This window comes from Rhodnius prolixus, unplaced genomic scaffold (genome assembly GCF_049639745.1).
Source record: "Rhodnius prolixus isolate KJV_2025 unplaced genomic scaffold, Rpr scaffold_1, whole genome shotgun sequence".
Taxonomy (NCBI): Eukaryota; Metazoa; Arthropoda; class Insecta; order Hemiptera; family Reduviidae; genus Rhodnius; species Rhodnius prolixus.
This window is the reverse complement of record NW_027411581.1, coordinates 42,440,062-42,455,778: the sequence shown is the minus strand read 5'-3', so window position 1 is coordinate 42,455,778 and position 15,717 is coordinate 42,440,062. Positions and strand designations below refer to the sequence as shown.

The following is a 15,717-nucleotide window of genomic DNA, read 5'->3' as shown; positions in this document are numbered from 1 at the left end:
ATTCCGATCCTCTTATCGCTACACGAACACAAGAAAACACACATCAACCACTTACAGGACTGGCTTTTCAAATGGAGAATCAAAACCAACGTTACGAAGTCAAAGTTTATAGTATTTACTCTCAGACGGAAAATCCTACCTCCCATCATCTTGAAACAAATTCCTATACCAACTGTGGACAAAGTACGTTACCTTGGACTGCACCTAGACAAACGGTTGACATGGAATCCCCATACTAGACTGAAAAGACAAGAAACTAACCAACGCTACAAACTTCTCGCCACACCACTTGACAAACGTTCGAAACTTAACCTACATAACAAAAGACTCTTATATCTACTGATACTGCGACCCATTTGGTCATACGGCATCGAAGTATGGGGATCGGCTAAGCGTTCCAACTCACTACGCCTCCAGGCATTACAGTCAAAAATACTTCGAAAACGTCTGAACGCTCCGTTCTATGTAACCTCACTATCCATAATGACCTTAAAATCCCTTTCATTACAGATCTTGCTAACACTCGTTTCTTCAAATTTCATTCCTCTACAGCAGCTCATCCTAACCCTCTCATAGAACACCTATCTTCCTCCACATTACCAGGTAATCCTCTAAGGAGATTGAAGAGAAGATGGCCTCGTGATCTTCTCGTATCGTGAGAGCAAAGCACGTTACTGGAGTGGTACCACTGGGTGCCTACTCCACACATGATTTTCTTCTATTTCTTTTTTCTTTTACCATATTTGCTTGTAGCAACAACCATTGCAGAGGTAAATTACAATAAAAGATTGAAAAAAAAAAAATTCTATTCACTAATTTTATTGAAAAAGGAATTTTTTAGAATTTTTGTTATTAATACAATGAATATAAAAATAAATTCTTCAAATTTATCCATTTTTAGAGGAATATTCTATCGGTTTTACGGCCATTGTGCACGCCTGTATTTCGAACTATATATTTATAATCAAGTTGGAAGTAATCAGTTATAATTTGAGTATCTCTTTCCATGAAGATAAAATAGGAAGTGATAAATAGGCTTTGAAGGCATTCGGTAAAATAATATTCCAATATCATTACTGCCGGAGTAATTAATTATCTCTAAAGAGAATAAATGCTAAATAAATGAAGTGAGGTGATATTATCGATTTAGGCATTCTGATACTTTATCTTCAAAGCTATTCATCAAAGCCTTCAGTTATACAAATAAAATGCTCTTCATTCTTAATCGTCCAATCGGATTTAAAATATAATTACCGAGAGAAATAAAACAATCATCAATACTAATTCAATATAAATATTATACCACTCGACTACGATTTTATTAGTTGAAAAGTTATTACACCGACTGTTTTGTTATCAACAAATTGGTTGAAATCAAAAATGTTTATTAAAATTTGATATAAAGCCTTCCTTAGCTGTTATAGATAATATTCTGTGGTGCGGGTCCTGCACCCAGTCTCTGGAGCAAGAAAAGACATTAGATCTGGTAGGAGAAACCTATACTTTCTTCGAGGGCTTTAAACGAAGACCAAGTTTGACTTTTAGGTTTTGATATTTCTGTCCCCTCACTCACCCTTCCCTCCAATTGCCTAGGTTTTCCCAGGGTTGGAGGAATTAGCAATTAGGCATAACCACTCACTGGAGAACTCACGCCATATCCCTCATATTCTAAGAAACTTCTCCAGGATAGTTCTTGAGAAAAGCCAGAAGTCAGGGATAAACACTCCTTGGATGAAAGGGAATATTCCGCACTCTCCAACACCCCTTCAACGATACTCCAAAGAAGGCTTCCCAAATCAGGAAGTCAAACTAGAAAGGATATAAACGCTCTCTAACTTTTGTACTATTCTAACGAAATTCATCTCTCTCTAGGAAAATCCCAAACATTAGAAAGCCAGTTGATTGAGATAACTCGTTCCCAAAAGCCTGAATACACTTTTTCCTGAGCGTATACCCTCCTTCATGTGACTTTCTTGGGTAAGTCAAACCCAAAACTTTCTGGAATCCCTCTGACGAGCCTTCGTTTTCTATAATATATATACTCGTACAGGGTGTTCATTTTAAGACGGCTCAAATGCATTTCATGCTTAAACGGTTGATCTGAGCAAAAAATGGTAGAGGAAAAATTTGTTGCCCGTCACCTCTAGTTTCAGAATATGTGACTTGATTTTAGATTCCTGCCCGCATACGTGGCTGACGCGCGACCAAAAGCGAGGGTTTGCAAAGCTAGTATTTTTCTTAATATCGGGAAATAAGTCGTTTCCGAGTGTTTTTTTCTAAGAAAATCAATTGTTAAGAGCTTAGATGTTTTCAAGCATACATAAAAAATAATTTTACATCTGTTACAAACAAGAAGGTTTAATAATTATTTGGTAATTTTGGGAGAGTAGCGTTTAATTACTAAAAAAATTGGAAACCTCCTGCCCCATATTTAAGTGATCAATATCTTTCATGTAAAGGATCAAACTTATTCCTTAATTTATCAAATAATGCACTTTATTCAACTTGTGAAGCATGTACTGTGCCTTCAAAGGTGCCTCCTCAGATACAGAGAGCAGTTGATAACCTCCTGGCTAACCTGGCTTGCGAGCCAAAGGAGGCACCTTTGAAGGCACAGTACATGCTTCACAAGTAGAGTAAAGTGCATTATTTGATAAATTAAGAAATAAGTTTGACACTTTATATGAAAGATATTGATCACTTAAATATGTGACAGGAGGTTTCCAATTATTTTAGTAATTAAACGCATCTCTCCCAAAATTACCAAATAATTATTGAACCTTCTTGTTTGTAACAGATGTAAAATTAATTTTTAGCCCTTTTGTGTATGCTTGAGAACATCTAAAGCTTTTAACAATCGATTTTTCTTAGAAAAATCCCTCGGAAAACGACTTATTTCCCGATATTAAGAAAAATACTAGCTTTACTGCCTTGGCAATATTTTTATTAGAAAGGGGATGAAAAAATACATAAAAATGGCCTATCGCGTGCTCTTCTTTCTCTTTGATAACAAGTTAAAAAATTGAAATAAGATTAATAAATACCAGAATTTGAAATGGCCTAGCACCTTTAATTTTGAAGATATCGAATTGCGATTTCCGGTTTCTTTCATAACTTTTTATACTCTAAAACTGTGTATATGAAAATAGGGGTCTACAGCGAACCCTCACTTTTGGTCGCGCGTCAGCCACGTATGCGGGCAGGAATCTAAAATCAAGTCACATATTCTGAAACTAGAAGTGACGGGCAATAAATTTTTCCTCTACCATTTTTTGCTCAGATCAACCGTTTAAGCATGAAATGCATTTGAGCCGTCTTAAAATGAACACCCTGTATAATAGAGTTAGGAAATGCTACTTACTCCGAGGAAGCACCTGGAGCCTTGGACGCTCCGTTTACAATTATGCCACTTCTGGGTATCCATTCGTCATAGGGTAACATTGTACCTTCGATTGGCCAATCAAAGTTTTAGGGAGAGTGTGATCCCAATTAACTTCATCGAGTTCAGTGTTTTAAATAGAGACTAATGACATTCTAACTCTCATTAACGACTCTAAGGAGCGCTATTATATTTGTTCAAATGTAATTTACGATAAGTAGCCGAAAGTCTCAAAATTATGTCTAGAACGTGACCCCAGTTCCGGTCAGCGTAAGCTCCCTTCTATCAAATGCGTGGCTTCATCTTGGAGCTTCACTCCTAATGTTAGCGTTTAATTAATGGCCACGAGATAAGACGAGAAAAAGTGATTAGCGCTGTGTCGCCCCAGAGATATCATTTCTCTCCTCCGCAACCAGCCCTCCATCGCCATAACAACATCCAAGGCATCCTTTATATTTCTCCCCAGGTTCCGTCCTACTTCTTGAACCCTTTTTACCAAACGCACATTTCCTTGTCGTACAATAAAATAAAGGGTATATTGTTTTAAATAATCTAAATATTCATGAACAAAAATAACCTAACCCTTCCATCTGAGGTCATTTAAACAACTTAATGACTTAGTCAACATAATGGAATTTTTAAATTGTTTCTTTTTCTAATAATTTAATTTATATTCTTACCCAGCTTCCCTTCTTTATCTCATTTAGTCCTAAACATGATTTTTCCTCAATCGCTAGATAATGGGGTCCATTATTACACTTATTTTATTAATAAAGAAGTTCGAATTTCAATAATTTGTTTTATGCACTTTCTATATGCACTTAATTAGGAAGATTTCAATTTTTTATAACTTGCCCACACTTAAAATTGTAAATTTATTAGATTGGTAGATTTATTATTAATAAAAATAATTTTAAATTTATAATTATAAGTTAATAATAAATAATACGGAATACAGCTCTACGGAAGCGCCAAAAAATCGAACATCAACCGACTCCAAACCTTGCAATCTAAAATTCTAAGAACAATAGTTAACGTTCCCTTCTACGTCTCCAATCACACAGTACTCGTACACTCTGATCTAAATATTCCTCTCGTCTCTGAAATAGCCCCAATCTTACTACACAAAACTGCACTCAAATCTACACGGTCACTACAACCCTCTGATCCACAACATGTCTGTCTACTACAACACTTCCTTCTAATCCACATAGCAGACTAAAGTTGTGGTGGCCACGCGAACATCTCAACACATAACGCCGACCTCCTAGGATGGTTGCTCGTAAGATTGCCAACATGGCGAACTAACTGCTTCCATCACTGGATGGTCGTTGTTCACTCCACTCACGTCTCTAGGCGCACATGCACGAGCTCGTGTATGTATGTGTATGCAAATACAGGGTGACCTGAGTTATATGCTCCACCCACTTTTTTTAAAAACTGCGGGAAATTTCGAAAAAATATAAAATACGTATTTAATCATTTTTAGTCTAGTTTATTTTCAGTGATTGACCCACTTTTTAAAACCCCTGTGTCTCGAGATACAGTATCCAACTTTTGTTTTTCAAATGGAACGTTATATTTTTTGTTGCATATTTTTGTAGTATTTGAGCTCCTAAAAACAACAAAAATTTTTTTTTTTGAAATCAGAATTAATTTGAGTCAGGAGTAGTGCTAATGTTCTATACTCTAAATTAATGATTTGGAACTTATTATGCCACCTTATTTAGTATGTATTTGGGGTTATTTCCAAGTTAGCCAAATACTTATGGTAACTGGTTTTTGTTGAAAAATAAGTTTTAAGTAGGTAATGATTTTTAAAACTAAATTTTATGTTTGGCACCTCATGCGGGAAGGTAGTAAATTTTGAGGCAGAGAATAAAGTTTAAGACGCGTTAAAATAAAGGGGCGAGTTAAACGAGGTGAAGTCCATGGCATGATATATATAGCAGTGGAGTCATCCAGCTCTGTTCCTCTCGGTTTGCCACTCTTCCTATACTTTCTCACCATTCCCAACCCTTCAACTTCTTTTCCAACCTCCCCTCTGCTTCACTACCAACCATTCCCAACTTCCAGGGTCCGCTAAGTTTTAATTCACGCCTGAACGCCTCCACCCTTGTACCATCCTTTTACTCACTCGCCACCGCTGGCAATTCCGCCCCATTTTCTCCGCCAGCTTTCATTTTACTTCCACAGGAGCTATTAATTTCTGCCGCCTGTTCGGCAGGAATCATCTGAGATCTTCTACTTTATCCTTCCCCATTCTTATACACCATAGTCCCCTCTTAGTCACTACTTCTTGGTTTTCTATTTCTCGCCTTAGATCCAAAGAACAAAAACAAGGAAGCGTATTCTTGTTCAGATATTTCCTGCAGATGCCTTAAAATAACTTTTCTCAACCTGCTGCAAAAAAAGAAAATAATACTAAACTCCGGATTGCCAACTAAATAAGCAAGATTATAAACAGTTCTTTTTTGTATTATTTTAAAAATAAATATCTGTGCCTTTTAAAGATTACACTTGCCAGATTAGTTTTCTTCCCACGGAGCTTATTGCTGAAATAACCTTATACAGTTCTCGACACTATTTATTTATTCAGCAACTAAAAATTTGGTACGGCTAGGCAATATGAGGTAATTACATTTTTAATAACTTGGCTTTTTATTACCAAGATGTAAATCTACACTAAGTTTCAGCGAAGATCTGGTCTAAAACCAAATAGAGGACTAGGAAAGAATATCTTCTATTTTTAAATTATAAAAGAGGGGCTGCAAGAAACCTTATGAGGGCATCTGTTAATAACATCATAGTGAAGTATATTAAAATGGGATAATTAAATAATTAGGACCATTAAAAAAATTAATGAGATACAAAGATAGTAATAAAAGTGTCTTGCCTCACTAGTAGGACTAGAAGTATGGAATTGAGGAAGTGGTGTCCAAGAATATGGAAAAATAAGAATTACGAGCCTTTGAATAAGAAGTTGAAGAAGGTTCGCGGTACCTGAGAATAAAAGCAGGGAGTTCCTTGCAAAAACATGGGAGCTAACAAAGGAGTAAACTAAAAAAAACACAATACACCAATCCTGTATTACCAGCCTTTATTCGTAAACTGCAAGCCAAGTCCTTCGCTGCACAAAAGGAGGCCTATGTTCTTCAGATTGGTGATTAGATTGTTCAATAAAGAGATTTACACCTTGATTTCTGTTAATGACACTTGAACTTTAAAGTGTAATTCTATGTGAAATCCTTTTAACCATCTTTATATGTACAATTTCTTCACTTCCAGGGTACAAGAACCCTTTCGGTCTCACCAACTGGATGGCTGCTTCACAAAGTAGGGATATCTGAAGGAGGCTCTGGTTCAGTAGTGCATTGTTTCTCCATTTAAGTAAGTATCATTCTTTTCTTCCTGATAGTACTTCTACAACTTTGGTGATTAAATATTCCATTTACCTTTTGGCTTCCAGGTTTACGTTGAAAAAGCAAGGTATGTGATCAAGATGTGTGGTAATTTAGACTGTTTCACGAATATAGAACAAGTTGAGGTGTACTTTTAAACATTAAGTTCCAGTTAACAAATGAATAATCAAGATGAAAGCTTGAAAAATTACTCCAGATGATGGCTAGGCCAGTTATACATTTGTTTCATGCGATATTCTTATTGAATATTGACTTTATTGTAATATAAAATAAACGCAAAGGACATCAACCAAATCAGCATCAATTCAGTAAATTGAATATACAAAATCATTATTTTGTTAAGGAGTCAATACGTAAAGCTGAGTTATTTTGTGGTACTGGATTCGATTCCCGGTCTTGGCCTTATTTTATGGAATAAAAAGGAATTTATAATAAAGTATGTTAGCTATCCGCCTTCTCAATGAACCTGATCTGTAGATGGACGTAAAACCAGCCTGAAAATTCTATTGTTTTAAGAAATAATATTGAAGTGACAAAATATAGGTATAAAATATTTAATTTAAATTATTTGATGTTAATTTTGTTATCTGCATCTGCGTAAAATAGTTTCTGTTTAGTTGATTGTGGCCGACTTGAATTCACTTTTTTCTTACAATCCCGCTTCTTTGCTTTCATTGGATTAGAATATGACATGCTGCTAGCTGATTTGTCTGCTCTTAATTTCGCCATTATTTCAAAAAAATGAGATTTGACGTCTTGAAAATTAAAAACTGATCGTCCATATGGATTTCCACAACCAATTTCTGTACAACCACAGGGATGTCTGTTTCTATCCACCTGACAGTTTATACCTGACTTCCAACAGAAACAAGTGGACTTATTACAAGCGTCTTCACAGTCGCAACCATTTTTTAAACGTGATTCCAAAATAATTTGGCATTCTATTTTTTCATTATGATCCAACTTTACACCAGCTCTTAATAGCATTTGTATTCTCTCATTTTCCTCGATTAATATTATTTCATTTTGACCAATATCTGTTATATCAGTGTAACTTTCTAATTTGTTTTCTTTATGAGGATTACCTAATATACAGAGCCGATTATTTTTCTTTTTCTCATTCACAAACTGATCTAAAGTGTAACTGTTCTTACGGAAATGTTTTTTCTTCATGCCGAGAGCGTAACCTCCTGTTGAAGGCACAGTACTGAATCCTTGGGCACGATCAAAGTAGAACACATCTACGTTGCCAAAGGACACGCTAGACTTGTTCCTCCTTTTCTGGGCGGCATATTCTCGATTTGCTGTCGGTGTTTTCTTCTTGAGTGCGCTTTTTGGTTTTTTCTCGTCAGAGGAAATCATTTAGGCAGACGCAAATATGGAAAACGATTTCTTTAATTTTTAGAAATATTATAAATGTTATATTTGTACAATTACAATTATTGACATTTTTTTCGTGTCAGTTGTTTCAAAATTCTCCTTCAACGAATAACTCACAGCTAGAAAAGCGGGTAAATTCATCTATTAATAATAGTGAATTTTTTTTTTCTGTTAAAACGCCACACTTTGTATTATTTTGTGGCGGGCCATTTGTATTTGGTAATTAGAAATATTATTTATACAGATCTGGCAAAACCATATGGGTTGTAACCATTGATATCTAGCAATAGTTATATATACCATGTGAATTTATCCATTGAAAAAAAAAATACTTTTAATGATCTGACCATGATATATTTTACAAGGTACTTATTTTTGTAAGCTAACTGAACTGAATAAACTTGACGTGTTCTGATTTTTAAATTTGTGTAAACACATTTTGTAAATTTATACGGATTTAAAGTTTAATAAAACATCATTCAAGAAAAACAAGTCGGGTACAATAATAAAGTTTTCCAATGTGTAACAGTTTGAAAATGTGTCGTGAACACTAGGCTTTCTGTTACTTTCAAAGTAAGTTACTCAAACTTTCTTCAAAAACAATTTTTAGATTTAATTCTTATTAGTAGGGAACGGATTCGTATGTATTTACATATTTTTTTCTAGGCAATTTACAGACGTTTTTCAACTAGAAGTATTCATACTGACACTTTTTAAGCCGTTTGAGTCTACTTTTATTTCACATATTTCCACATATTTGGATGTTATCGCATATTTATACATATTTGATTAAAATAAATAAATATTTCTACATATTTAATCAAAATATGTACATATTTTTCATTTTGGGCATATTTTCATAATTGGGAGGTGGTTGACAGGAACTGTGAACCACAGACTGTAGGGCTGTGAATCACAGTGGGTACAATGGTTATTGTAATTTACACAGAATGCTGACTTTGAAGTTGTCTGACGTTGTCTGTTCTTTCAGCTCGTTCGTTGAAGTGTCCAATTCATTTCGTTCGGTCACTTAGTGTATTCTTTTTTGGGTGAAATGCCACGAACATCGGCCTTAAACAGACAACTGGCTAAATATCTTCGCGAGTTTCCAGCAGAACTTTTTCGAAGTGATGGAGACATTTTGTACTGCACAGCTTGTGACAAGCGCGTTTCTTGCTCTCAACGTTCCCAAGTCACCCAACATATTGCCACCGGATCGCACATAGAGAATAAAAACAGAAAGAAAGAGAGGACGTCCTATCAAGCCTTTCTTACATCTCCATCATCAAGTAAGTCTACTCTGAGTACAGATCTGTGTCGGGCTTTGGTTAGAGCAGATATCCCTTTCCACAAACTTAAAAATCCTCATTTCAAAGGATTTTAGTCGTTACAAGTCCATCTTACGCCCAGATTGTCGTCACTTTACGTTCCAACATTTGAAATTTCATGTGGTTGCAAACAATTTCGAAGAGTGAAGTTTTCAAAATTAAAAATTTAACACATCTTTTTATAAATAGTAAAAATGTTCTTTGTTGTATAAATCGTTATAACTTGTAAAAAAAAATTATTTTGTTCCTAATAAATTATTATAAATTGTAAAAATGTTCTTTTCTTGTATAAATAATTATAACTTGCCCTCTCAAAAGAAATTCCATTTTCATAAAAAAAATGTCCATTTTACTTAAATATTCCAGAAAATATTTTAAGAAAATCACATATTTTCCACATAATTGACGAAAATAAATGCATATTTTAATTAAATATTTGGCATTTTTAAATACATAAAAATCCGTTCCTTACTTATTAGTATTTTAAAGTTTGTTAAAAAATTTCACTAAAATCTCCCCACAGTACAACTTATGTGTCCACTCATTTGTATTTAATGCATATAAGAAGTTTGCGAAAAACCCTAGGAGTCATTTTTTTTAAGAAAATCTCAAAAAGTGAACAATCCGTTGAGTAAAAAATTACTGCTGGTCGAGGAATTTTCCTCAAATTTGGAATTTTAGAAATAAATGTAGCCCAATGTAGCCTTCCATTTCAAGCTCCCTCCTGTCAGTAACAAAGTGACTCATTCATTTCCAGTCCTAGAAGTAACCAATCAAATTTTGTAAATAAATCAAATAAAAGTAATAGATCTTGAACCAGAACATGCTTTAGGTAACCAAGCTTTAAAAACCTTGGAGAAGGTGATTTCGAAACAATTCTTACTAAGATTTTGCAAAATTTATCCAGTAAAATTGATCAAAAACCTTATTGTGGGGCACCTAACTAAAATATCAAATTTGACCAGTCATTTTTTGTTTTTGAGTTTTGCTAAACACAAACACAGGCACATCATTCGGAAAAAACATTTTTTTTTTCCTGACTCAAGGGACATCAAAACGGCTTTTTTCTGATAAAAACTAAAACTAGAAAATGGGTACGATTACGATACTTCCCTTTACTTAGTGCTATTCGCCGAGGCTGACCGCAGAATTAATCCGTCAAGGCCGTGGGGCTATAAGGATAATTGTAGGCTTATTAACGGGCCACTGTAGGCTCAGAAAACACATGTATCGCATGGGCCTGGCAGAAGATAGCCTTTGTAGGTTCTGCCAGGAAGAGGAGGAAACGGCACTGCACGTGTTGTGTCAGTGTGAGGGGCTCGTATGGCTAAGGATGTTACTTCTCGGGGAGGAAAAACCAAGGCCTGAGAGCTTTACCCAGGAGCCGTTCTCCAGAATTAAGAGTCTGATTAAATGGACGGGTCTGGAGGGTGACTCTAAAGCCGGGGAGCCACAATAGATCCACAGGGGTCGCGGTGGCGCAGGCCTTGAGGCCACCCTAATTTAATCTAATCTAATCTAGTGCAGTGAAAGAAAATAAAAAATATTTGAGCTCAAAAGGTCACTCAAAAGGCGATTAAGATTCACATAAAGACCGATTTTTGTAAAAACAATATTTCCTTTTGGAGGAAAGTAAAATCGGAAGTAAAATACAATGGTTAAAACCAACAACTTGAAATGTATAAGATCAAATTTTTTACTCTGAACAATAAGTGTTAGTGAAAAGGAGAGAAAAAATTAAGACATGGTTTCATCTAATGGAGCAAAGATTCTGAACCTTTTTAAACACCGTCCAGCTTCTGTAACTGTTCTGACTTACGAGGTAACTCGTACTGACAAACTTAAATTTCATCTTACCTACACTGAACTTTACTTAGGAACATTGAACTTAACTTATACGCTAACTTAAAACTAATATAACCTTAGTTATAACATATCCTTAGGCGGTGGTTGTGCAGATGTTTCTCTCGCAGTATAATAGGCTTTGTCCTCGCAAGGGTTTTTAACGATTAAATGCGGCCAAACAGAAAAGCAGGACAGATCTTAATCCCATGTATACACTATTTCCCATTTCTTCTATGTACACTTTAAAATTATCTAAAATAACGTGACATCTTGCCGCTCAGAGTGGTGCAAAGTCGTACAGAGAAACCCTTTGCTTTTAATACAAAATTCAACTGTTTACTTAAATCTTACGTCTTGTTTTTATTTGGCTATGCGCTCTATTTTTTTTTTTTACCAGTAATGCTTTTACAAATTATTTATTTTTTTTTGGTTAAATAAATAATATTTATATTCATTCATTAAAAATCTGTATCATTTTTAAGATAGCAATGCTACGTATATTTTTGTATGTACGTCATTTTGAAAGCTAAACATGGAAATGGTTTTAAAACCTACTTAAAAAAGAAAAAAAATATAAGTTATTAATAATCTTTTGAATTTAATTATTAAACTCTTTTATATAGAGTTTTATGAAAACATAGAAGGAGAAAAAGACGAAACATAAAAAAAACATGTTTGGAAGAGAACGTTATAAAGTATAGAAATGGAAGGAATATTTGGCGTAACCATATTTGTTAACAGACCATGCGTAAATTTCGTTAATTACATAATTTACTTTGAAGTCTTGTTTTATCAATCTCTCGGTTTTCATTCCATGGCCACAGTTCAACCTAGGGGGAGATCTTGCACAAAGAGAGACTTCGCCGGTGGTGGGAGGGTGGAGGGTTGGAAATATTTAACGCTCTTCCACTTAGCCGACCACTCTTCTTCTCCTAGTTGGGCCTCATGCAATGGAACATTCCCAAATGATTACAATCGGAGAGAGACAGAAAGAGAAAATATGGAGGGGAATGTTGCAATATTCTTTGTTGCTATACGAATGTGCGACTAGGAGAGAGAGTGCATTGGACCCACCGAGAGTGGGTTTGGCTGGGCAGACAGTTGGGAAGAATGTGAGAAAAAAGAAAAACTGCCAGAGTAAATAAAAGAAAATGATGTGTCCCCCACACAAAGAGAATATTGTGGCGATCCAATACCCCGCCGATCAATTAGCTTATAAATTGAGAAAGAAATTTCGCTGAAATCGTAAAATTAAAAATTAAAGGTAAGAATTGTGTTATACAATTATGGGAAAAATAATCAAACGTAGCATTCGCTTCAAAAAAAAAAAGAAATGTTTTAGGGTAAATGGCGACCGGCTAAAATGTAGCTTCGAGAAAGTTTCGCCTCGGGAAAAAGATGTAAAAGAGATTGTGTATCCTTAGAGGCTCTACATCTTGTTTTTTAGAAAAACACTAATCGTCGTGTAAATTCTACATTGTACAAACTCTTACAACTACCTTTATTAAGCGAAAAATTTATCTGTTCAATTAGGTGCAGTTTTCATGAAATTTTATTTATGTTGCTGCATAATTGAACTCTTCTTCCTTCTTTGCATTGTCTCTCCATATCTCTAAATCACCTTTCTTCGGAAACTTGCAGTTCCTTATTTCATTAAAAACTATTACACTGGACAACCCATTGACGAAGATAGTGCACTCTAAGGCCATGAAAACCCCATCATAATATAATTGAAATTGGCCACAGTTTTAACCAGTTTAAGGTGAAAGAATAAAAAAGGCAACCTAAGTGCATGTGTACTACAATTATTCTAAATTATACAGAATAATTATTATTCCTAGAGGATGAACAAATTGTAGGAAAGGGATTAGCTATGCGGTTAGCGAACTGGACTCCCACGCGGAGTCCAGGTGATGGACAGTGTTGTATGTAACGAGAGAACGCTGTCTGGAGGCCGGCAGTGCACTGAAAAAAGCTCCGGGTGCCAATAACCTTAGACGTTGACGCGCCTTAAATCATAAATAAAAAAAAAGATGAACAAATTATACATTAGTCATATATTCCCTTATGTACCAATCCATAGCGACCTCAAATAATTTTTATTTCTCATACCAAGACACAATAAATAATTGAATTGCACTTGTTGATTCGCAGTTCAAGAGAGCTGAAGAATACGCTGCCCCTCAACCATCTCCGGCAATACTGAAAGACAGTTTTAGTAGTAGCCGTACATCATGGTTCTACCAAAGTCCATGTATTCGACAACATGGCAAAATTTGAAGAGGACTAAGAATCATTCACGTACAAAGTAACATACCCAGTGGTGATATTAATGACTGAAAAGTCGACTGCTGAAAAGTTCAAGCAGTTAAAACAAAGGAACAAATTAATGACTGAACCAGGAGAAAATTTTATTTCAAAATCGGGACTTAGAAAGCAGGTATTGATTTTTCGAACTAGCTATAAAGAAGCCAACTTGCTCCTGAAGTTACTGGAGTCCTCAGTGTTGCAAGCAGCCACCTTCACTCAACATCTAAAACGAGCACATCCAAGAAAGATGGATCCTGGTTCCTAATCGAGAACCAATTCTCGTAATCAAAGACCGGCTGAAAAAGTTGTAGTACCACCAAGTATGCTGTTTGTTGCTGGCCGAGTTAGTTTAATTCCGTAAACTTTACGTTACATAATAAAAAAATAAGCCAAACAAATAAGCTACCACTTCACACTATAACATTTTTAATTTCAGAAACAACAAGATATAAAAGCAATTATAGCATTAAGTTAGAAATAGAAGCAAAATGCAGGAGTCAAATTCTTGAAACTTGTATAGATATATCTAACCGTAAATAAGCGTGTGAAAATCATGTAGAACATAAATTCATGCAGCTGTTTCTGGCTAAAACACATGTTACCACTTTATGAGACATATTAAGCGTTTAGGAAATAAAATATTCGGCTATATTAAAAAGTGTTTTCAATTTCAGCTACGTTTGGTTGTACGTGAATCTTTTAAGCACGTTTTTGGGCAGTACAAGTTTCTTACAATTGGCTCTCTTTCTCTTTATTATTGATTAGGTCCGAGCTATCCGATTCAAATCGTCGATTTTATCCGTCTTTGCAAGCATGATTTTTTCGTATTATTGGTTTGTGTTTATACATTTAATTGTATAATATTTCATCCTTCACAACTGGCAGAAACAAAAGAGCGCAAGTTAGAAATTCTAGCTTATATTATATTTTTTTCCTATATAAAATTGAAATTCTTTTTTAATTTCAACCTTCTCTGCTTCATCATACGCTACTTTCACCTCATCTCCTTCAAGAAATTCTACTCCTTCCCAATAAATTGTTTCTGCGCATGAAACAAACTCCTTGTACGGTAAAGTTTTAATGTCATAAAAAAATAAGAATTATTAGCAACTATTAGAATTCTTACTTTATTTTCTGTCATTTCTACATACTCATATGTATACCATTGTTATGTTAAAAGCAGGAAATTAAACATAAACATGAGAATTTAATCTGTATTATATTTTCTGATTACAAAGTATAAGTATAGTTCATGTTTTTTTTGATGACTGATTCAAAAGGAAGAAAGATTATTGCCAATTTCAGTCAACAGAGTACCTCAACATTCAGGTCAAGAGACACATCAACTGTTGGAGGCAAAAGGTAAAACGTATCACAATTGTTTGTACAAGTATAGGTACTGAAGATGAACTAGTCTCTGGGTCGAAATATTGGCAATAATTCAAATAAAACAATTATGACTGCAAGTGGTACTCATCTCTCTTCCCTTTATTGATTGGGTTATATAATTCTTATATAGAATAGAATAGAAAAATTCTGTATTTTGTGTTAACACATTACAGGGGTTCTGTGCTAAATAATAAAAAATAAATAAAATACATAAAATAAAATAAATTAAGATAAATTAGCAGCTGACATAATAACTAAAATAACTGTTCCAATTCCAGTATAAAAGAAAAATAATAATAATAACAATAATAATAAATAGAAAATAATATTAAAACAATACAAATATAATAATAATAAGAAATAACAAATGGTGTTCTCTACATATAGTTTCTAAATAGTCTATTCCAAATGAATAGCAACTTTTAGAGCTACTATTCATTTAGAACAAAAGATCTTATTTTTAGGGCCTCAATAATAAAATAGTACAATTTATTAAGATGGTCCAGAGACTCAATTATTAGCAATTGTTGGCATAAATTTATTTTATTTTTATTTTGGAGTACTTGTGGTAAATAATGTTTCCTGATGGAATCATAAATAGGGCACTGGATCAAGATATGTTCCATACTTTCTGGTTTAAGCAGGTTACACAATGAACAGACGG

General features: G+C 34.4%; 1 protein-coding gene across 1 annotated transcript; it reads right to left on the bottom strand.

Annotated features, from left to right (window-relative positions):
* Positions 1 to 7,365: 7,365 nt before the first annotated feature.
* Positions 7,366 to 8,163, bottom strand: LOC141448525 (cysteine/serine-rich nuclear protein 3-like). The gene has a single exon (XM_074116921.1). It carries the CDS (start codon positions 8,161 to 8,163, stop codon positions 7,366 to 7,368), a length of 798 nt encoding a protein of 265 aa, XP_073973022.1.
* Between the last annotated feature and the right edge of the window lie 7,554 nt (positions 8,164 to 15,717).

What these genes read in the sequence shown, in the direction of transcription:
- LOC141448525 (XM_074116921.1), bottom strand. Translation starts at nt 8,163, where the DNA reads ATGATTTCCTCTGACGAGAAAAAACCAAAAAGCGCACTCAAGAAGAAA.